We start from the raw sequence: 23979 nt of genomic DNA, 5'->3' as shown, positions 1-23979 counted from the left end.
ATTCTTTGTGGAAGCTTCAAGGTATTAAACAGGTCATTTCAATTCAAATCAATATTTAACGTTCACATACAGTGGCAAGAAAAAGTATGTGAACCCCTTGCAGAATCTGTGAAAATGTGAATAATTTTAATAAAATAAGAGAGATCATACAAAATGCATGTTATTTTTTATATAGTACTGTCCTGAGTAAGATATTTTACATAAAAGATGTTTGCATTTAGTTCACAAGACAAAAAAAAATAGCTGAATTTATTAAAATGGCCCCATTCAAAAGTATGTGATCCATTGATTCTCAATACTGTGTGTGGTTACCTGGATGATCTACGACTGTTTTTTTTTTTTTTGTTTTGTGATAGTTGTTCATGAGTCCCTTGTTTGTTCTGAGCAGTTAAACTGAGCTCTGTTCTTCAGAAAAATCCTCCAGGTTTTCAAGCATTTTTTGCATATTTGAACCCTTTCCAGCAGTGACTGTATGATTTTGAGATCCGTCTTTTCACACTGAGGCCAACTGACGGACTCAAAATCAACTATTAAAAAAGTTTCAAACATTCACTGATGCAACACGAGGAAACACGATGCATTAAGAGCCGGTTAGTGAAAACTTTTGAATTCAAATATCAAGGTAAATTGTTCTTAATTTTTCTTCTGGGAAACATGCAAGTATCTTCTGTTCCTTCCGAAGGGCAGTACTAAATGAAAAACAATGATATTTAAACAAAATAAGAAAAACTGTGACATCTTCATCCTGTTCAAAAGTTTTCACCCCTCGACTCTTTAATGCATCGTGTTTCCTTCTGGAGCATCAGTGAATGTTTGAATCTATTTTAAGGTGGTTCACATACTTTTTCTTGCCACTGTATATATATTGTGAGTAGTCATATAACAAGCGGGATAATGTAGGCATACATGTTATTTAGCAAAAATGATAATGACCAGCTGACTGTAGTCTACATCACCTCTTGCATTATTCCCTAGTTTTGCTTCACATTTTTAGGTTGCACCAGCTGAGATCCTATTAATAGCTAAAACTTTGATGAATCAGTAGGTTATTCCATGGTTTTTCTAACATTTCCTCTCTCTGACAAGAGGGAGCTGCACACAGAAGATTTTATTCTCTGAATCTTTCAAATTAGACATTGTTGATCACAGGTCATTTCATTCATGCACATCCACAAGACCGCCGACAGCCAAAAGATCACAGGAATTCTTAACGGCTGCGAAAAACTCGTCTGAAAAAGTTAAGAGGGAGTGAAATCATGTGCATGACAACCACACACACAGGGAGTCTCACATTTAGAGGTCACGCTCCTCACAATGTCCCTCTGGTCCCTCTTCCTCTCAGACTTATTTTATTTCAAACAGTTATTTCCTTCACTTTTTCAAGGAGTGGAGTTGAAGGTCATGTCTCTAAAGGCTTAAGCCCGTTTGAAAGAGGACGTGTATGACGTTTTTGTGAGGGTATGTGTGTGAGAGAAAGAGGTCTCACACTCAGTACTCACACCTCTGTGGTGTAATCCGTGTTCTTCAGGGTGCACTACAAAACAGATTTACCAGATTTATACAAGCATCCTCGTGTGTGACTGAAAAGTTTACAAAGAGGTCATACATGTCATTGTTTTAGGTCGAAAAAGCTAGCATCTTTATGGAATGCAGGTCTTTTTAAAGCTGGCCACAATGTGGTTAGGTCACGAAATGGATTCCTTCTCCACTCAATGTGGATTCTGTTTTTAAAATTATAAAATGTTGTGGTGCTGGCCAATTGAATCTTATAAAAAAAATCACAATAGCGCACAGCATGTTCATAAAGAACCCATTTTCTTCAATTTAAGACCATTATCGACATGGTGAAAACTAAAGGGGGTTACATTAACCACGAACAGAACAATTTACTGATTCAAAAAAAAGCAGACGAATCACATGTCCTGAAGCTGTGCTGTGAGCAACTGTGTTGTTATACACATCTCTACCCTGTTGAAAAAACCAGCATATGCTGGTTAGGAATGTTTTGAAGCATGGCAGCTAGTTTGAGCTGGTTTAAGCTGGTCCTGAACTGGTTAGATGGTCCTGAGTTGGAGCTGCTTAGGACCAGCACTTGACCAGCTTAAACCAACTCATGACCAGCTAAAAACCAACTAAGGACCAGCTTAAACCAGCTCAAACCAGCTGCCATGTTTCAAAACCTAGCCAGCATATGCTGGCTTTTTCAACAGGGTTAACAGAAACAAGGTGAATGATTCATTCACAAATCACCTTGATGCAAATCAATGATCAAACTGCAAAGGTTAATAGCTAACTGAAGAGGAATTTACCTCAAACATACCTATTGTGTGACTTCATAAGATTTGAAGATTGATGCAGATTGAAACTTTGTTTTTGCTAAATCATGGCTTCATTCGCCTGAGAACCAGATTATAGCCCATATGAACCCTGCCTACGAAATAACAGACTGTAAAAAAGGCAGAGCAGATGTTTTATTTATAAGTTTATGTTTAATTTCTTTTATTCATTTTAATCTCTTTAAAAGTGACTATTATTTCTTTCTTATAATCAACTGCAGAGCCAGATCTAAAATTAGCATTGAAAAGCCACAATGCTGTATGCAAAGTCACAGATAGAATAAAGTGCACAAGTCATTTGGGCCATTTTTATGATTTTTATGGTGCTTTTTGTCCCTTTTGAATCTTGAATGCCTCAGTTCCCATTTATTGTAATGAAAAGAGCGACCATTCTTCAAATGTCTCCTTTTGTGATTCCCAGAAAAAAAGAAAGGCTTACAGGTTTGGACTGGTGAGTAAGTGATGATGAAATCTTCCTTTCTGGGAGAACTAAACCTTCAAAGAATCACTCTTTTGAATGGCTTGGTCAGAATAATTTATCTGACAACAGGCTCACTTATAGACCCCATGAATACTTTCAATGAGATACGCAGCAGATGTGTTTTAGAGGTGTATGACTGTATTCTAACAATTAAAGGTGCCATCGAACGTTTTTTTACAAGATGTAATATAAGTCTAAGGTGTCCCCTGAATGTGTCTGTGAAGTTGCAGCTCAAAATACCCCATAGAGTTTTTTTTAATTAATTTTTTTAACTGCTTATTTTGAGGCATAATTAGAAATGCGCCGATTCAGGCTGCGGCCCCTTTAAATTGCGTGCTCTCCGCCCCCTCCCGAGCTCTCGACTCTATTGCATAAACACAGTTCACACAGCTAATATAACCCTCAAAATGGATCTTTACAAAGTGTTTGTCATGCAGCATGTCTAATCGCGTAAGTATAGTATTTATTTGGATGTTTACATTTGATTCTGAATGAGTTTGATAGTGCTCCGTGGCTAACGGCTAATGCTACACTGTTGGAGAGATTTATAAAGAATTTGTGTTTATGAATTATACAGACTGCAAGTGTTTGAAAATGACAATAGCAACGGCTCTTGTCTCCGTGAATACAATAATAAACGATGGTAACTTTAACCACATTTAACAGTACATTAGCAACATGCTAACGAAACATTTAGAAAGACAATTTACAAATATCACTAAAAATATCATGTTATCATGGATCATGTCAGTTATTATTGCTCAATCTGCCATTTTTTGTTATTGTCCTTGCTTGCTTACCTAGTCTGATGATTCTGCTGTGCACATACAGATGTTACTACTGGCTGCCCTTGTCTAATGCCTTTCATAATGTTGGGAACATGGGCTGGCATATGCAAATATTGGGGGTGTACACCCCGACTGTTACGTAACAGTCGGTGTTATGTTGAGATTCGCCTGTTCTTCGGAGGTCTTTTAAACAAATGAGATTTACATAAGAAGGAGGAAACAATGGAGTTTGAGACTCACTGTATGTCATTTCCATGTACTGAACTCTTGTTATTCAACTATGCTGAGGTAAATTCAATTTTCAATTCAATGGCACCTTTAATGCATTTTAAATGTAAAAGATTTTATGGGATTATATAAGGAGATTTTGTGTAAAAATTATAGGATAAGAAATTTCTTATTTCTTGGGTTAAAATGATGTACACTGTAAAAAAAAAAAAAAGCGTAAAAAATTAGTTTTTTTCCAAATTGTTTTTTTTTTTTTTTTTTACAGTGTAGGCAAGACTATGTGAAAGTACTTTTATTAGCAGATTGATTGCAGCAGATAATAACAACAACAACAACAGTAATAACTTTTGATTAGAGAGGACATATATACAGCATGTGAACATGTTTTTAAACACATATTTTTAGAGTATGCCATCCCAGAGAGATTGGAATTCAGAGCTGATGTCTTCCTGTCTACATTTTCGCCAGACAGGTCACAAAGAGCATTGCAGTTGGAGAATAGAAAAATAAGGCTGTGATGAAAGAAAAATAAAAGATAAACAAAACCAACAAACTTTTGAGCCAATAGCGAGACACACTTCAGACAGGCTCTCAGAGCCATCATCATGTTGTAATGGAACTTGCAAACACCAGGCAGAGAAAGACAGGAACAGCAACCTTACAGTTAGAGAGGTGGTGAGACAACAATACAACAGGGAGAGCGAGTGAAAAAGATAGAAGGGTAAAAGAAGATGAAAAGAATGGGGTCTGATTCGCTTCAGTGGAGATGTATACATTGCTTTCACGTTACCCAAGAAAAGCAATCAGGGGGTGTGAGAGTGTGTTTGGTCACCATACCTGAAAGGACATTGCAAGACACAAAATAATACTGAGTATGTGGGCATATAAGATGAAAAAGTCTTGGTTCACACTGCAGAAAGTGACAAATACAACATCCGCAGATCATCAGAAAGTATTATAAAATATACTATATTAAAAATACGGTATATAAACAACTCCCAACATTGGTATTTGATGCTGATAATGGCATTTAAAGAAATAGGTGTCTTCATACCACCAAAGTTTACACTTTTCAGTGTATTTGTATTTGTTTTTTACATATTGTATGGAATAGTATTTTAGTGTCAAAATAATCACACACTTCTTAATATGTTCTAATTAATATCACATGAGCAAGGGTGTTGTTCTGGACACCACAGCTCTGATGATATTTAGATATTTAGACTGTGTAACATTGCTTTTATAAGTTTAAAGGTGCCCAAGAACGTTCTTTCACAAGATGTAATATAAGTCTAAGGTGTCTCCTGAATGTGTCTGTGAAGTTTCAGCTCAAAATACCCCATAGATTTTTTTAAATTAATTTTTTTAACTGCCTGTTTGGGGCATCATTAACAATGCACTGATTTACACTCGACGCCGCCCCTTTAAGACGCGTGCTTCCTGCCACACGAGCTGTCAACTATATTACAGCGCATTTACAAAGTTCACACAGCTAATATAACCCTCAAATGGATCTTTACAAGATGTTCGTCATGCATGCTGTATGCATGCTTCGAATTATGTGAGTAAATTATTTATTTGGATGTTAAAAGTTTTATTCTGAGTGAATCTGAGGCTGGGCTCCATGGCTAACGGCTAATGCTACACTGTTGGAGAGATTTATAAAGAATGAAGTTGTGTTTATGCATTATACAGACTGCAAGTGTTTAAAAAATGAAAATAACGACAGTCTTGTCTCCGTGAATACAGTAAGAAACGATGGTAACTTTAACCTCATTTAACAGTACATTAGCAACATGCTAACGAAACATTTAGAAAGACAATTTACAAATATCACTAAAAATATCATGTTATCATGGATCATGTCAGTTATTATTGCTCCATCTGCCATTTTTCGCTATTGTCCTTGCTTGCTTACCTAGTCTGATGATTTAGCTGTGCACATCCAGACGTTCTGCCCTTGTCTAATGCCTTGAACATGGGCTGGCATATGCAAATATTGGGGGCGTACACCCCGACTGTTACGTAACAGTCGGTGTTATGTTGAGATTCGCCTGTTCTTCGGAGGTCGTTTAAACAAATGAGATTTATATAAGAAGGAGGAAACAATGGGGTTTGAGACTCACTGTATGTCTTTTCCATGTAATGAACTCTTGTTATTTAACTATGCCAGGGTAAATTCAATTTTTGAATCAAGGGCACCTTTAATTGAGTAACTTACATTTTAAATACAGTACTACTTTGTCTACTTTTAGAAAGGAAAATAGAAAAAAGGAACACACAGTGGTGATACTTTTTCTCTGAATGAATCAGTGGTTTTGAATGAATTGTTAAGCGGATGATTCAATGACTCACTCAGATAGAAGATAGAAGACACTTTCAATTAATCAGTGTTTTGAACAAATCAGTTGAACAATGATTCAATAATTTACTCATAAAGACAATGGCTGTGTCCAAAATCACATACTCTCTTGAGTAGGTACATATTTTGAATAAGTAATTACTTCATGACCGCTAAAAAAGTATGTTCTATATAGTATGAATTTGTGTTGTATGAATGTAATCCGGACGTACTCCAATTCGCCACTTTGCCCTCATCATGTGACCTACCAGCGTCAGTTGCGCTGCGTCACTGCCATTCACAAATCCTCTCCCGTGGCCTAATGGGATAGTAAAGTGTCCATCATATGCACACTTCAGAATGTAAAGAAGTAGGAAGAAGTAGGTAATCCGGGGACTTTCTACCTGGTAATTTATTTATAGTCTGGTTATTTAAACAGATCCCCAAAGCCTAACCCTCTCGATTTCTGAAATATACATTTGCAATAAAAATCAAATATGATGTCTGTACTAAGAGAGCTCAAAAATAAGATCCTTAGAGGAGGCCAGAGCTCTCAGCTCATCACTGTTAAACTATCATGAGTGTGATTAACAGATACTTAACTTCACTTAACCCGGGCCACTAACTACTACTCTTCTCTGTTTAAGAGACATTCAAATGCATCTCATTTTTACAAGAAGACTGTACTGAGTTTTAAAAGGTCGGTTAAAATATGTCTTTCTTCAAATGGCATAAAACATTACAAATCTATCTCAAAGTCTTATGGGAACTGACTCAAAGCACCTTGAGGTACATATTGGAAGCAAATGCAAATCAGCTTGACTTACCACGAAGCATGTCAAAGTTCTGATGTGTGCATTAAAGACTGTCTGTGTCGTTAATGTAAATCACACCATTAACCAGATGACTATGTACGCCACGGAGAGAGCTGATGGAATGGAGCGTAAATCACCAGATAAGGGTTCAATCAGTGACTGTAACTCTCCCTTCTTCTCTTTGTGTCTCACTTTCACTCTCTCTTTCCAAAGTGCCACTTGAAAAGGTAGTTAATGGAACCGCTCCACATTGCACTGCCTCTAAAAGTTTATCCTCTCCATTCACCTCCAGTTGAGCCGCCTCATTACTGACAAATGTTTCACTTGCCCTTTTCTATCTCTTAAATTCAATATAAAAAATAACAGCCTTGTACGAGATTGAACCATTTCCCTTCTCCATTGCCTGGCACATGATCTGTGAGGAGAAAGATGGCAGACCTGAACTTCCTTGAGATGCTACTGAATGCTGGCACACCATCATCTTACATTATATATTCCAATCCCATAAGCATTGTGTTCATTTACCAAATTTAGGAGTCCATCTCGACCCTAATCCAGCAACCAATTAAAATGTGTTATATTAGATTATATTTATATAGCCTAAATTCTCTTAACATTTGAGCATGTCACACCCTTCTAGTGCCATTTCTAAAGACTTTCCACACTATATGACAACTGCATCCAGAAAATACTACAGAATAAATATGCAACTATACCTCTAGAAACAATGTTCTGTTAGTGCCTCTCTCAGAATGTATAATTTTCTATTTTCTTCTTTGACATTATGTTTTGTAATATTGACTGTTGCAGCACTCCATTAAATAGACAGATTAGACACTGATTTAGACTAAGCCATCCTCTACAAAATGACGCAAAATGTTCATTTTGTTTGCTGCTTTCATGCTATTACTGAACCCAGAATAGACCGCTATGCACCCTGTTCCCATTAAAAAATAATACAACTGGAACGGTTAATGAAGGATTTGATCAATTTAATCAGTTACATTGTTCGGTACTGAAAACCTGGAGCGTAATGGCGGAGCTTACCAATCACCGGACTAGCTCAAATATGATTCAATGAAGCCAGATTTTAGAGAAAGTCGTAAGTACATGCCTATTTTCATCACCAAAAAATCATGTCAAATTTATTTTAGGCAACATGCTGACCAACTAAGTGAGAACTGCATTATGAATTAATCAATGTCGCCATCTGCTGGTCATGAATAGCTTCTTCTAGTAGACCGACTGCAACAGAATCGCTAATACATACAGGTGCATCTCGATAAACTAGAATAACATGTAATTTAATAAAATAAAATTAAACTCAAAAATAAAACTTAAATATATTCTAGATTTATTAGACATAATGTAAAATATTTCCAGACTTTTTTGTTTTCATTTTGATGATTACAGCTTGCTGTTCATCAAAATAAAAAAATCAGTATCTCAAATAATTAGAATATTTAATTTCAAATTCTATTAAATTACCATTCTCAGGGTATAAATACTGGGTTTAGGTCAGTAATCCCAACAGCAGTCATGGGGAAGTCTGCTGACTTGACAGTTGTCCAGAAGACAATCATCAAGACCCTCTACAATGAGGGTAAGCCACAGAGGGTCATTGCTGAAAGAGCTGCTGTTCATGTCACATTCCACGTACCAAGCCACTTCTGAACCAAAGACAACGTCAGAAGCGTCTTACCTGGGCTAAGGAGAAAAAGAACTCGACTGTTGCTCAGTGGTCCAAAGTCCTCTTTTCAGATGAAAGTAAATTTTGCATTTCATTTGGAAATCAAGGTCCCAGAGTCTGGAGGAAGAATGGAGAGGCACAGAAACCATGTTGCTTGAAGTCCAGTGTGAAGTTTCCACAGTCAGTGATGATTTGGGCTGTCATGTCAATCTGCTGGTGTTGGTTCACTGTGTTTTCAGTCCACAGTCAACGCAACCATCTACCAGGAAATTTTCATGCTTCCTTCTGCTGACAAGCTTTATGGAGATGCTGATTTCATTTTCCAGCAGGATTTGGCACCTGCCCACACTGCCAAAGGTACCAAAAGCTGGTTCAATGACCATGGTGTTACTGTGCTTGATTGGCCAGCAAACTCGCCTGACCTGAACCCCATAGAGAATCTATTGTCAAGAGGAAGATGAGAGACACCAGACCCAACAATGCAGATGCCCTGAAGGCCGCTATCAAAGCAACCTTTACACCTGAGCAGTGCCACAGGCTGATATCCTCCATGCCATGCCGCATTGATGCAGTAATTCATGCAAAAGGAGGCCTTACCTAATATTGAGTGCATAGAAATTAACATACTTTTCAGAAGCCTGACATTTCTGTTTAAAATATCCTTTTTTTTTTATTGATCTTATGAAGTATTCTAATTTATTGAGATAGTGAATTGGTGGGTTTTTGTTAAATGTGAGCCAAAATCATCACAATTAAAAGAACCAAAGACTTAAAGTACTTCAGTCTGTGTGCATTGAATTTATTTAATACACGAGTTCCGCAATGTGAGTTGAATTACTGAAATAAATGAACTTTTCCACAACATTCTAATTTATTGAGATGCACCTTGTATATAGGCTAGAGAATATGAACATTATGAAGCATTCGCTTGGGGTTAATTAATGACATTCTTTCAAAAGATTGTGTGCTTTCGCTGTATGTATCTGAAAGAAAACCTATTATTCAGCCCATAATAAATCCACCACCTCCAACTCCAACTCTACTATGTGTAATGTTGTTATTTTACAGAAGCTACATTATATTAAAAGCAGAGTGCAGTCGTTGAGCTTCAAATCTATAGGTTCTGAAATGCAAGTACAAGACAATAAGTAGGCCTACAGATAAATCGTCTCCTTATGTCTGACCAAAACTTGTACAAGGATGCAGTATTACTAGGGTTATTACAAATATAAATATATAAAGTATTAAAAAATAACACATCAAATCTTTAATTAACCGTACATTAAACGTTTTACAGGTTTTTTTTTTTTTCAGATGCAGAAGAGATCGTACTACTATTTGGATTCAATAAAAACAAACAAAAAAAAAAAAAAAAATTGGTTTGTTATCTAACTTATTCTAACTTTATAAGGTATGCCAACCAATCACGATGCTCTGTCGAAATCACGTGTTGCCGGTTCACACTGACGCAAAAACTCCGCGACCTACCGATAGTTCCTCCATGTGAATGTCGTCGCCGCTCTTATAAAAGCTAATTTGACAAGGTAAGAAAGCAGCATTTGGTCTTTCGGTTGGTTTGGTCTACACCCACATCCATACGATAAAACATGTTTACTGAACTGTATCAATGTTTTCTGAGTTCCCGAAAATTCTCGTTGATAACGTTGACAGTTTCATAAGCTTTACTGCGGCGCCTGCCCAAATCGGCAAGGTCAGAATAGACTTCAGCTCATGACAGACAGCTAGGTAATTCAGACATCTCACAGATCTTTATGTAGTGTTTACATGCAGTATAATCGGAAAGTGTTGAAGCTCAAGATTCTTTTGTTGAAAGCAAGAGTACTAGTAAAATATATTTAGTTATGACAAAAAAAAAAACAAAAAAAAATCATGTAAATTTACACACCCACGAAACAACATCAAATATATTATAAAATGACATCAACATCAGACTAGTATAATTTTAATATAATTTGGCTCATTTTCTCACAACTGCTACTTTTCTTATATGTGCTGTCTGGTTGATTCTTAGGTGCTCATGAGATATGTGGATGCAAATGCTTTGATTGGTTGTTGAATAGAGGAAATCCCCTTTCCAAAATGACCACCAGGCTGCTGTGCAGATGGGCGCGATGGTTTCCTCGTTGCTCTCAGGCTGCTGTGGCCTCAGCCCGACTACAGACTTCCACAGTTCACCATACAGAGCCGTTGTGCATGATGTCCGTGTCTTGGATCCGACCTTCTGCTAGGCATCTCTGTCAGGGCAATGAACTGGCCAGGATGGAGGAGACACCATTTCCATATGAATGTACAGAACTAGTCAAACTTGTTGAAAAGGCATCCACTCCACAGGAAGTGCTTCAGTTGTGGGCAGAGCAAGGCGGATCTGCCAGCGATGCTGCTAGGTGTCTGGTCCAGCTGAACCTGCGGATCATCGAGAAGGGCGGCGAAGGAATTCTGCAGGATCCGCGCTTTGAGAACATGCTGGAGACTGTAAACTCTCAGGTAACCATGACAAACTGTATGAGTAGCATCTTAGATTCAAAGTCCATTTGTCACAGATAAAGATGTTGCGGTATTGGGCCGTTGGAAGATTACCTTTGTTGTTCCTCTCACACAGGTGTCCTTAGTGTGGAATGGATCTCTGGTGGCTCTTCTGCGCACACTCACTATGCTGGGTCTCCCTTCTGATGCACCTGTACTCCACTCCATCCAGAATGAAGTGCTTTGGAGGATCCGGCGCCTCAGCTACCGTCAGCTGGCCTACCTGGTGGACTGGATAGCCTTTCAGCACAAAAGAGGGTGAGATTCACATGCTTGAGAAAGCTTGATTCACAGTCATAGACATTAGCATGTGACAATGTAAAAATGAATTTTAGGGATGACTAGTCAGTTGATGGATGAACTACTTGATTAGTGGGGTAGTCTATTCATATATATATATATATATACACACATACTTTTATACTTTTTTTTTATTATCATTTGGCTTTAAGATTTTAATGTACATGCAGACAGACTAATTAAAAATAATCAAACTTTTTTTGTTGTTGTGACCAGAGGTCGCATTAGACTTTCTCATTGTCCGTCATTTTGAAGAACAGGGTCTTAAAAATTCCAATCTATTATGACCTGTCATTTTAATTTTAATATTTTAATTAGAGCTGGGACAATAAATACAATTCGCAATTCTGGATCGATTCTGATATTTTCTCTCTCGAATCTATTCTGAGCTTAGTTTTAACAGCAGATGGCGCTCTAGGCTATTTTTTTAACCGCACACTCAAATGCTCACAAAGAAGAGTCCTGGACAGCGATCATGGGTGTCTCTCATAGACTGTAAAAAAAAAGGTGTCTCTCAATCAGTTCCCTAGCTCCCGAGCTCGTGAATCAGCATATCGTGTACACGAATTCGGGCACTGGTAAGGACAGTAAAAGATGCTGGTTCACTACACATTGGGACACTTATTACTCTATTTCCGGTGACGTGACAACGTCCTCATTGTACAACATCACTACTGGTATTTATGAACAATAAGAGAGCTGATATTTTCTGGCATTACTTGTAATGTTATTTAAACTACATTATGATTAATGATTTGCTTGTTACTTAGACGTGCAACATTTCAGCCGTGAATAAATTATAAGTGTTAGCTAGATTATGTTCATTACCTGTCTAGCGATGTATGTTTATGCTGAAATATAATAAAATAACGGTTTGTATTTTTAAAAACATTTATCGCGTATCGTTATGTGTAGTGAGTTGGCTCACGTGATTCAAGTTTCGCGCTTCAGAACTTCCGTTAAGGGAGCATAGTGAGCATCGATGCTCCCTGGTTTTCACGGTGCATTGTGGGACTTTTCAGGGAGCGAACGTTTCAGTGCCCTGGAAGGATTCTGCGAATGAGACAGCCCTTAAAATGGCCGACTCCCTGGTCAGTGCCCTGACTACTGAACTAGGGAGCTGATTGAGACACAGCGCATGTGTTTGTCATGTAAGTGGTTAAATATACTTGTTGCACCTCAGAATGCTTTTATAACACAAGATTAATGTAAACACAGCCCACTGTGAACACCCTTTTAATTCACTTCAACCTTTTCGAACTTCATTAATAATTATTTTAGGTTTATGTTGTGTGTGTAAAGGAACTGGAAGCAAGCAGAGAACGGTTGTTTCTAAAGAGCGTAGTGCCATCTGCTGTTAAAAACTAAGCTCCGAATCGATTCGAGAGAGAACTGTCTGTGATAATTACATGAATAAATTACATATTAAAAAATATATAAAATAGAAAACAGGTATTTTAAATTGTAATAATTAGTTCTTGATGTTTGTAACGAGGTTAGTAGATGTGGGAAGAAGGAGGCGGGAACCGGCGAACGTTCAACAAAACTTTAATACCAAAATAAACAAAGAACAAAACGAAAGTAATGCCGGCAGACCCTCGCGGACGTCTGCCGGCCACACAAACATAATAAAATATAACATAAAGTCCAGGCCTGGTCCTCTCTCGTCCTTCACTGTAGTCGCTCCTCCTTTTATGCTCCCGGAGCTCCTCCGTGAGGGACTCGAGGCCGGTGCGCCTCCCAGGTGAAGCTCATTAACACTCGTGCCACCGGCCTTGCGCCGTTCCCTCACGGCTCTCGCCCGCCCTGGTCGCCACAATGTTGTAGTTGGTCCAGTTGGTAACTGATTTGTTCTTGTAATGTTGTTGTTTGTGTTGTGATAGGTATGAAAATGAAGTACTCACCAAAACAGTGCTGAAACAACTGGAGCTGCGCTGGACAGAGCTAAATGACAGTCGTACCATCACCATTCTTATGGGCCGTGCTTTGCTTTTCTCCCCCTCTCTTATGGACAAACTGGAGGACAAAGTGAGTGCACACGCATAAACACCTTTAGCCACCTAGCCAACCAAACATATTTGAACACTTCTGAAATTGCATTATGTTGTATTAGGCTTGTTACTTACTTGTCTAACGCTGAACTGTATCTTGTGCTTTCCAGGCTCTGGAGTTGGCAGAGACTTTTAGCGCAGACGATATCCGGAGGGTGGCATTAGCACTGGCCTCTCATAACAGGAGGGCCGTTTCTTTGTTACGGGCTCTCTCATACCACCTGAACCAAAAAGCCTCCTTTGAACTGAAAACACCATTGCTGCTTGACATCGCGTACACTTATGGTCAGTGAGAAATTGTCATAGCTTGGGGTTTTCCCTAGACTTCCATAAATAACTGTAAAAATCTAATTATTCTCTCATCTTTCTCTGAATAAAAGGTAAGCTGAATTTTCACCAGACACAGGTGCTTCAGAGAATTGCGGCAGAGCTATTGCCTAGGTTATCAGAACTGAGTTCCTTCGACGTCACTCGCTGTGCCAAGTCTCTAGCCTTTCTCAAGTGGCTCAACCTGCCTCTGTTTGAAGGCTTTGCTCAGGTTAGAGTCTAACAAATCAGCACCACAAAGTAAATTATACTTTCCTTGAAGGCAACCTTTTATTTTGTTTGAATGTAATCTTCTCTCCTTCACCATTCTCCATCTACATACACACATTTTCATTCTTTTCCCCCTCTCTGTTGTTTTTCAGCACTATGCAAATAATAGTGAAAGCTACAGCACTCTGCAGGTCTGTAATCTCCTCATGTCTTTTGCCAAACTCAACTTCCAACTTGGCAGAGGAGAGGAGTTTTACCAAAAGGTAACCAATTAGAGTGGTAATGTATTATTATCCTTGATTAACTGCAATGCAGTCTATTTTTTGTGTATGTATGTAATATGTTTTGTGGCTATAGGTACACAAAGCTCTGGAAGGTTCCTTTCAGAGTTTAGAGCCCTTCCTGAAAACAGATGTGGTCTGGTCGCTGTGTGTGCTGAACCAGGCCAATCCTTACTACATCTCCTCAGTTACAAAGCATGACTTTCAGAAGAAACTTTCAGGTGCGAAGGAATGAATGTGCTAAAAATATTCAGAAAAGACTATACTCTCCATTTTGGGAAAACTGCTCAGTTTTCATTTAGCAAAATGAATAATATCATTTGCTGTTCTCATTTGCAACACATGGTGGCAGTATAGGAGCATTGTCCAATGTCTGTCTTTACTTGCATGACAGATTGTAGCAGATCTAAACTACACTACCTTTCAGAAGTTTTAAGGTTATTTTTAAAAGAAATGAATACTGTTATTCAGCAAGAATGCACTAAATTGATCAAAGGTGACAAAAAAGACTGTCACATTATAACAAAATACTTATGTTTCTAAAAAACTGTTTTTAGTCATCAAAGAATCACGTTTTCCACAAAAATATTAAGTTTTCAATGTTGTTCATAATAAGAAATGTTTATTATGCACCAACTCAGCATGTAGTTGCTGCCAAAAACATCAAACAGTTTTAATATTCTATAATAGTACTGTTAATACTGTATTTTTGATGCAGGCTTGGTGAGCGTAAGTCTTCCAAAAACATTTAAAAAATCTTATCAACCTCAAACCTTTGAATGGTAGTGTAATTTAAGGAATAGTTTACCCAAAAATGAAAATACCATCATTATTCATCCTCTTGTTATGGAACACAAAAGAACAAACTAGAATCGTCACACACTTCTTTTACATACTAGGCTGTCAAGCTGTGCACTTTATTTCAAGTCTGTATGCATTTTTGTGTGTGATTTTGATAAAGTTTTTCTCACCCATCCAACAGGTGGCATTGTGGATCGGACTGAGAACTATCGGCTGAAATTACTGCATATCTCTACTTTTGCTCAGCTGGAGCCTTTAGGAATCACTATAAAATCCCCTGCTGTGGTGCTTCCAGCTCCCCAGGGGAAAGTGGAGACCAACACCCCTCTGCAGAGCAGCCTACACGCAGCCCTCCAGAGCCTGACCAACAGCCGGACACAGGCCCTCCGCACTGCTGTCAAAACTGTATATGGCTGGACAATAGGTGAGTAGCAACTACAAGGTAACAAACATCATAGGTCCAACAGAACCTCCTGCTAATTTGCAAATCTGTTGATTGATATGTTCACCACAGATGGAGAACTTGTGGTAGATTCAGAAAATAAGCCTATTGATTTGGAGAACTTGAAAGCCCCTCATTTACCTGGAGGCGGTGGACCTGATGCATTACCTGCAGGGGCACGACGGTGAGCGTTAAAGTGAAAGCTTTGTCCTAATTTCACATACAGAGATGGTTTCTGATTGTGTCAATGTGTTTGTGTCTATTTGCAGAATAGCATTTGTGTCTTGGGACTTTCCTAACTTCTGTCTCAGGAGCAAGGATCTTCTGGGTCGCTTTGCTATGCAGAAACGCCACCTACAGCTGGCTGGGTTTATAGTGGTGGAGGTGAGACAGTTAAATACAAGCATAGGAGATGAAAACATATCTCAGTTAATTTGAAGTATTAAGGCCTGTTCGTGATTCCAACAATGTCGTTCCTGTGTCATTATCGTTCACTGTGGTGTGGACATCACTATTCTCGTAGAATTAAGGCCTGTTCAAACCAAGAATAATAACTATAATGATAATTACTGTATGTTAGTGTTCACGCCAACACACTGTTTATTATAAGCTCAAGCTCTTTAAAGTTAAGAGGATTCTGATTGGCTGTGAATATTTTGAATGTTCATCAGCTGGTTAAAATGTTCTGAAAGTGATTCCAGTGATATCATACTTCTGTGTCTTTATCATTAAAGGATTAGTTCACTTTCAAATTAAAATTAGCCCAAGTTTTACTCACCCTCAAGCTATCATAGGTGTATATGACCAGGGCTGGGGAGTAACGAAATACATGTAACGACGTTACGTATTTAGAATACAAAATTTGAGTAACTATTTCGTTACAGTTACATTTTAAATAGATGGTAATCAAATTACAGTTACATTCAAAAAGTATTTTAGATTACCAAAGTGATTACTTTGAATTTTAATGTCATTTATTTCATTCAATAGGCTATTAACATAAGCTGTTTGAGGATTTGTAACTAACGAGCCAATTGTTGATGATTCTCCGACTCTGTTTAAAAAAAAAAAAAAAAAAAAAAACGTGCGCAGCCTGTTCAGATATTAGAAACCTGCAGAGTGCAGACATGAGATCGCACGCAAAAAAATGGACGGGTAAACATGGCATAACGCATTTCTCTAGTGGAAATTCAAAGACAGGTTTTACTTATATAAACATGAAAAAGGACGTAACGCTACAGTAACATCATAGTGCAATGCAAGCTATGTCTATCTGCAACAAAACTTCTATCGGCTTCAAAGGATTCAACATCTGAAAAAGCATCTTGAGGTAGGCCTATAAGCTGTTCTTGGTCTTTGAAAATGTTATTTTCCTTATTTACTCCTTATTTTCCTATTTACTCACGCGTTGAGCTTTATATGGTTGTCGTTAGCCTGTGATTAATAGCCTATTTATAAGAATTTATTAGGTCTTTGAAAAATAACACAAAATCCTCATAGAATTAACATCCACTTAATCATGCGTTAAATGATGTTTTATAAAGCCAATTTCTTGGTGTACTTTACAGACAAACTTTAAATCTTAATCATTCACTCCAAATGTTTAGGTATATGGTATAACTTTACTCGAGTTCTTGATCAAAAATAGAGATGCAGTAGCCTAGTCCAAAAAGGTTAACATAAATTTTTAGTTTTTATTTTGGTCTGTCTTTATTCCGGGCTTGCAAACAAACTGCTTAATAATTTCCCAAAATTTCAGGAAATATTTACTAAGCCTGTCAACACTCAACAGGACGTTAACACAGGCACACGCTGAATACGGACACAAAGAGAACAGACGCGCCAGCAGAGGAAATACTGCACCATGCACAAGCTCACTGTTCGTGAAATATAGGAAGAATAATATAAATATTAAATTGGGGTTGATATGAATGTATCTCTGAAGGGAACTGTCTTCAGAAAAGTTTTTATGGCTTTTCCTCTTATCTCCGGCGCAGTGCTGTTTTAGTGGTAACCATGGAAATGATATATCACTGCTGTTCCATAAGCGCCACCTACTGTCAGAGAGTGAATTTGCATGTCATTCAGCCCATCTGCTGATTTTGTTTAGTGCAGGTGTCTAATGTAGCATAATTTCACAAAGCTAAAGTCAGACCATGCTGTTTTTGCTGTTAATCTTGAAATTATACAATAATTTAAATGAAAAACAACTGATCATGCTCATGTTCATAACATCTTTGTTGGGACTGTGATAAAACTGCAGTGTTTGCCTATAATATTAAAGAGCTACACATATTTTTTGAACAAATAAACAACAAATAAATTTGCTTTAAAAAAAATCTGCTACCAGTATCAGAATTGGCCAATTTACTTCTATTGGCCATGAAAAATCAAAATAGGTGGCATCACTTTTTTTCCGCTGTTTGTTGTTTATATGGATAATATTAATGCAGCTATCAGTGCACTAAGGTTAAATATTAGTATAAACATATTTATACTAGGGATAGTTCACACAAATCATGATCATATTTTTTTCCAAACCGATAAAATGTGGTGGTGGAGAGATGCAAAAAACTGTTGAGAAACCATAGATGAGTCAGCTTTGAATATAGGCCTTCTCTTGAGATTATTGGGTAGATAATTTCATTTCATTTTCTTTATAAACATTCTAAATGTTACAAACAAACTTTGTTAATAAAACAATATAAACCACTGTGTCAATTCGACACTATACACCTATAAAACAACCTATATTATTAACAATATTGTTAATTTTATTTAATATTTTGTTATCCCTCTGATGCACATCTTTACAAATATAATTTAGGAAAGATATCAATAGTAATTATATTTGGATGTGATGTTAAAAGAAACATATTTTCTTAATTTATCAAGATTTTGAAATTCTTTACCAACACATAGGTTATGTCTAATAAATTGCAGATATATATTTTGTAACTGATGTTAAAAATACAATTGAGTGGAAAACCAAATCCTGATGGGTAGAGGTCATTTTTATTTACAGGTTATAAACTTAAAACAGAACATCAAGTTAATATGGTCCTTTGTGTTACGTATTTCAAAGTATTCCAAAGTATTTAGATTAAGTTACTAAACTTGAGTAATGTAACGAAATACGTTACTGATTACTTTTTAAAGCATGTATTTTGTAATCTGTAGTGAAATACATTCTAAAAGTAACCTTCCCAACCCTGTATATGACTTTCTTCTTTCTGGTGAACATAATAGGAGAAATATTAAAAAATATCCTGTGACACATCCGAGCTTTATAATGACAGTGAACAGGGTTCATGAGTGTGAGCTGAAGAAAGTGCTTCCATCCACCCATGATAAACGTGTACTCCACACGGCTCTGGGGGGTTAATAAAGGCCTTTTGAAGCGATGCAATGCGTTTGTGTAAAAAAATATTCATATTTGGCATCGCATCAGTTACACTTTTTTCCGTAAGTTAAGGGAAGGCATAGGACGTAGCGTAAGCTTTGTGAACTGCTAGAGTTTTACACTTTCTTCATATGCTGAATATGGAAGGCGGTCTGGCGGAAGCTAGATATTTTACTTCATAACTTGTTAAATATGAATTTTTTTTTTTTACACAAACGCATTGCTTCGCTTCAGAAAGCCTTCATTAACCCCACTGGTGTGAACAAGCTTTTATGAACTACAAGGTCATCAGTGTTTAAAAGTCCACTGAAGTGCCTTGGAACTTGTGGCAAATTCAAATTTCTTCAGTTCTGGTCTCGAAGAAAAACTCTCAGAATCGAAGTTCCATGTCCCAAGAGTTTAACTTTATTGACAAGCAACAAAGTGAGATGCCAGCTCCACATCTGAATCCCTCTAGCAAGGGCAGTTTTAGACATTTTTCTTATCTGTTAAAACAGTGTAAGATCCACCCCTACAGTTATTTCCATGATCCCATTTACAGGTGCTCTCCTCCCTTTCTCTTCCTGGAGTCTCCCAAGTACTCTCCAACATTTTTACCACAGTCACTTCACCAATTAAACTGCAGGTGTTGCTTATGTAAGAGGTAATTTTCTTTGTAAGCGTGGTCGTCTGCCAACTACTGTACATCTTTTGACTTAATCTCTCATGGGCCTTCTTCCAATTGATGGTCAACCCTTTTCCCATTGGCCAAATGAAAAATTGTATTAAAACAGTCAACACTCCCCGGAGGCAAGAAGCCTTCACGTGACACCCTTAATAATGGTCTTATTCATTTCACAGCCACTTGATGTCTGGTGGAAAACTACCAGGAAAATATGCTTAGTAGGCCAAGCTAACTTCTCAGATACATCTAACCCTTACAGTCACGTAGGCCTCAAAACACTTCTAGCTTTTATAGTAAGCAAACTAATTCTATAATTGTTTTCTATTGGATAGATAAAATACTCTGTCAGAGCGCACAGCATTATTCAATGTATTGACGTAATTTCCACTGAAGCAGGAAGACAGTGCGGGACATATCGAACAGCTTCTCCCTTTTTTGAAATAGCCAATTGCATTTAGTTTATATCACAGCTCGGCCAGAGCCGTTGAGCTTGGTAAAACGTCAGTTTCCTTCTAATCTCTAACTGTTTCTCCTCCATATCGCTTTAAAATATAGCATTCTGTGCAGAATTTAAATGTGTCCGATACGTTTTTTTGGTCTGCGCCGACTCACGCATATCATCCGCTCTGTGGTATCATGTCTCTGGATCAGAGCAGAATGTGTGCACTCTGGCGGTTCACGTGACACTAACGTGAAACCAGACTTAATTCGCCTCAATGGAAGGCATATTTACACTGTCTGAATCGTTCCTTATCCCCTGTATAGTGGACTATTTAGAAAATAGTAATTGTGCAATTGAAAAGAAGTGACCGATTTTAGCCGCAGCTTCATCATCTATTTATAATGTAGGGGGCGGGACATTTTAGATTTTAGAGAGAATTCGGCTGGTCAGAAAATCTACAGAGGAGCTGAAGTGCAGGGTGATGTCATCAAAACCGTTAGATCTTACAAGACTGTAAGATCTGAATGTTTAAATCTGCTAAATGCGAATTTTGTCATTGTTTTGGAGCACGCTAGCTTATAGACAACAGTAAGGCTAACATATTTATACTAGAAGTCGAAAAACTTCAATTTTGATTTCATGGCGAGTTTAATGTAACAAAAATAAGCAAATTTTCTAAACATACTTTAATTAGGGATGTTACATGGGCATTAGGGGTTAGGTGGCCAGGATTAGCTGTACATCATTTACTGTTGGTCTTCCAACTCACAATAACAGTTCTTATATGATCCAAAAAAAGTTCTATCCTTTTTAAAGGAGAAGCACGGTGTTGTTAGCCTGGTTATCTCTATTCTTAATGTTATAGCTATTATATGGCAAGCAGTCCCCCTTAAATTTTGGTTATAAATAGCGGCAGTAAAGACAGAACTGCGCAAAAGGACTCAGGCTCTGTCTGCAGCATGTAGGCCAATCCTGTTAGCCCTCTGCCTCCTGGGGTACAGTTTAATAGAGTTGGCTGGACTCGTCTTGACTTCCAACTGAGCACAAGGCTGACATAATGCTCCTTCCATTTGATGCGCTAGCTGACACAAGCCATTTTTAAAGGCAAGAGTTTGTAACCCTTCTCCATTTTCAGTTTTCTGAGATTGATTTTGTAGTCACATTACCAAAATTCCAGCAAAATTCATCCATTGTCTATTTTTAATTGTGTAGCGAAGTATAAAGCACAGTTTACACAGAAGTTGCTTTCAAACCGAGCAGAATTCTGTTGGACAATGCAATGAATATTCATGACCAACTTGAACCTGTTGCGAAGTCTGCATGGGGAAATCTTTCGCCCTCATGCAAAATTCCACATTGCATGGATTCCTATTGAAATTACTCTTATTTTGTCTGTGAAAATTTGCCAAACAAAAACAATCTCAAGCCTATTGATTTGTCACAACCTCACTTCTTATATGTCCCCCTACAGGTGCCGTACTTTGAATGGCTGGAGCTGAAGTCTGATTGGAAAAAAGTGGCTTACTTGAAAGACAAATTAGGGAAGGCAGTGGCTGAAGACATGGCTAAGTGAGCTATCAAGCCTGTCAATAACTTTAAATGCTTTTGACACAGGCAGCTTATAGACATCAACAGGGCCAGACAATACAAGACAGGTGAAGGAAGGATACAGATATTGAGTACAACACACACACAGCATCCTCAAGTTCCATGATCCACCTAAACATCAGAGTGGAAATCAAATGTGACTGGGAGCTGTGATCCATCTCTGCAGGAACAGAAAGCGGAGCCTCCAGAAATCAGCGGATGCTCGGAAACAGAGTCGTGTATCCGCTGAGCCAAAGAGCTAGGCATATGTTGTGAAATGAAAGTGAAATGAAAGACTGATCTGAAGGGCATAAGCAATGTTCGCCACAGGGCAAACAACTCTGCATCAACCACACTAAATTATTAGAGTTTTTTATGAATCCTCCACATCTTCAAAAACAACTGGCCATTCACACTGTCTGCTTCTTTTAATAAATACATACACCTTCCGTTTTTGATGTGGTTGCCTAGACAACACATGGGGCTTTCCTTGTTCCCAAGGAGACAGTTGTTAGGATGGAAAATTTGTGGAGAAAAGGACTAAGTTCTGTACTTAAAGATACTTTAATTACACTTAGACAGCACCACTATATTATTGCTGATTAATAAAAAAGAAAAAGTTGAAAGATACCAATTCTATTTGCCTCACCTGATATATGTACATTTGCAAATATGTTTGTGATTTAAATATATTTAAAACATGGTAGTATGTAAGAATACATATTGGATGACAATTTTTGCCTAAAATATTTATTTTGGAAAGGCCATCATTGCACTCTGGTATATTTAGACCTAGTTGCAACTTGCAGACCTGTTATTTGCTGTCAGGTAAGCCTGAAGTTATGTTCTCTGGTCAGTCTAAGTGGACCTTTCTCTTGAAAGATTTTGTGCAGAGAATGGATGTTTCCACTAAGACTTTCACCTCAAGCACCTCGGTGTTTGCAATGTGTAGTGTATCAATAAAACTAATCTCGTATTTTTATCAAAGAGCATATCATGACTCATTGTTGTATTATGCCGAACGTGGTGTGCTAATGTTGGCTGGCTCTCTGTAGTCATGCTGTGATGTTCAATGTCTCAAAATGTTTTGTGTAATGAGCATAACATTCTGATGAAATGTGAAATTGGTCTTAATGTATTTTTGTATCATTTACGATGATTTAAGATTTCATCAACAGACACTGAGGTTTGGTTTGCTGTGGTGCTAAGCAAACGTCTTGATATGGATGTGAATCTAATAAACGTGTTTTTAACAATGAGCTGACTATCAATTAACAATAAAATTGTCTGATGTTTGCTCAGATATATGCAGTGTATTTTACCTTAAAACCGAAGTCAAGTTCACAGCAGAGCAACCACAGGTGTAGTTCATCAACTGAACATTTTCCCCATTGGTCATAATTTTGGACATATTATCTGTTGTATTATAATTTGGAGCCTAAACGATGCTTTGAAAGTATTTGTTCTATATTTCTTTAAAATAAACACCACTTTGTTAGTGTATAATGCAACATTTTCAAATTTGGTTAAGTGTATTCTTGAACGAATCGTTCTTATCACTAATCGAATTGAATCGAACTTTAGTTCCGGGTTGATGACGCAAGACGCACAGCCGAAGTAGCACGTCCGACTCAAAAAGAACCGAATATCAGCCAGTTCAACCATCAAGGCACGTACTGGGAATATTCTTATTATGACTACTATTATTAAATAACATTTTATTAAAACAGTAAATAAATTTGAGTTTATTGTGCATGCAGATTAGATTTTAATTTGTTGAGATAAATTGTGTACTGTAATTTGTTTTTATGCCGAGGATTACAGAGGACCTGTATTGAGTTTACGTTACAGTAAGTTAGGCCTAGTTAATAAAACATTTACAAAAAACTACAGAGGTTTGTTTCTGTGTTACTTTTGAAATTTGAAGGTACCGGGACTTGAGTTAGGCCTAGTCTTTTACTTTTAGTGTTTTGTAAAAAAAAAAAAAAAAAAAAAAAAAAAAGGTTATTAACAATAATAATAAATAAATAAGGAAAAAGAGACCTCATTAACAAATGGGCATTTTAGTCATTTTGTGTTTTTATTTTTTGTCCCTATTCTGGCATTTACAAGTGTCTGTCATTATTAAACAACCAGCAGCATAAACAAAATGTAAAAAACAGGTGCTTAAACAATAAACTGCACATGGGCAATGACATTTGTCCTGATTTTAGGAAAACAAGCTGTCTGGCTTTGTTTCAGACCAAAG

The 23979-nt window shown here is 37.4% G+C and overlaps 1 protein-coding gene across 2 annotated transcripts; it reads left to right on the top strand.

Annotated features, from left to right (window-relative positions):
- The first annotated feature begins 10103 nt into the window (after nucleotides 1-10103).
- Nucleotides 10104-23034, top strand: tbrg4 (transforming growth factor beta regulator 4). Of its 2 annotated transcripts, none has more exons than XM_048211546.1 (12): nucleotides 10104-10223; nucleotides 10712-11184; nucleotides 11300-11481; nucleotides 13407-13551; nucleotides 13685-13859; nucleotides 13955-14112; nucleotides 14264-14374; nucleotides 14469-14613; nucleotides 15375-15617; nucleotides 15708-15819; nucleotides 15905-16019; nucleotides 21616-23034. In XM_048211546.1, the coding sequence occupies exons 2-12, from the start codon at nucleotides 10780-10782 to the stop codon at nucleotides 21715-21717; spliced, it is 1893 nt and encodes a 630-aa protein (XP_048067503.1). In that variant the 5' UTR covers nucleotides 10104-10223; nucleotides 10712-10779; the 3' UTR covers nucleotides 21718-23034. The 2 variants fall into 2 exon arrangements, with proteins under 2 accessions (XP_048067503.1, XP_048067504.1); XM_048211547.1 differs by lacking the exon at nucleotides 10104-10223 and adding an exon at nucleotides 10258-10425.
- Nucleotides 23035-23979: the final 945 nt, after the last annotated feature.

Source organism: Megalobrama amblycephala, linkage group LG13 (assembly GCF_018812025.1).
Source record: "Megalobrama amblycephala isolate DHTTF-2021 linkage group LG13, ASM1881202v1, whole genome shotgun sequence".
Lineage (NCBI taxonomy): Eukaryota > Metazoa > Chordata > Actinopteri > Cypriniformes > Xenocyprididae > Megalobrama > Megalobrama amblycephala.
This window is presented reverse-complemented; position numbering and strand designations above follow the sequence as displayed.

What these genes read in the sequence shown, in the direction of transcription:
- tbrg4 (XM_048211546.1), top strand. Translation starts at nt 10,780, where the DNA reads ATGACCACCAGGCTGCTGTGCAGATGGGCGCGATGGTTTCCTCGTTGC. An exon ending in TGGAGACTGTAAACTCTCAG is followed by an intron (nt 11,185 to 11,299) that starts GTAACCATGACA and finishes CCTCTCACACAG; the next exon opens with GTGTCCTTAGTGTGGAATGG. An exon ending in GAGAGGAGTTTTACCAAAAG is followed by an intron (nt 14,375 to 14,468) that starts GTAACCAATTAG and finishes TTGTGGCTATAG; the next exon opens with GTACACAAAGCTCTGGAAGG.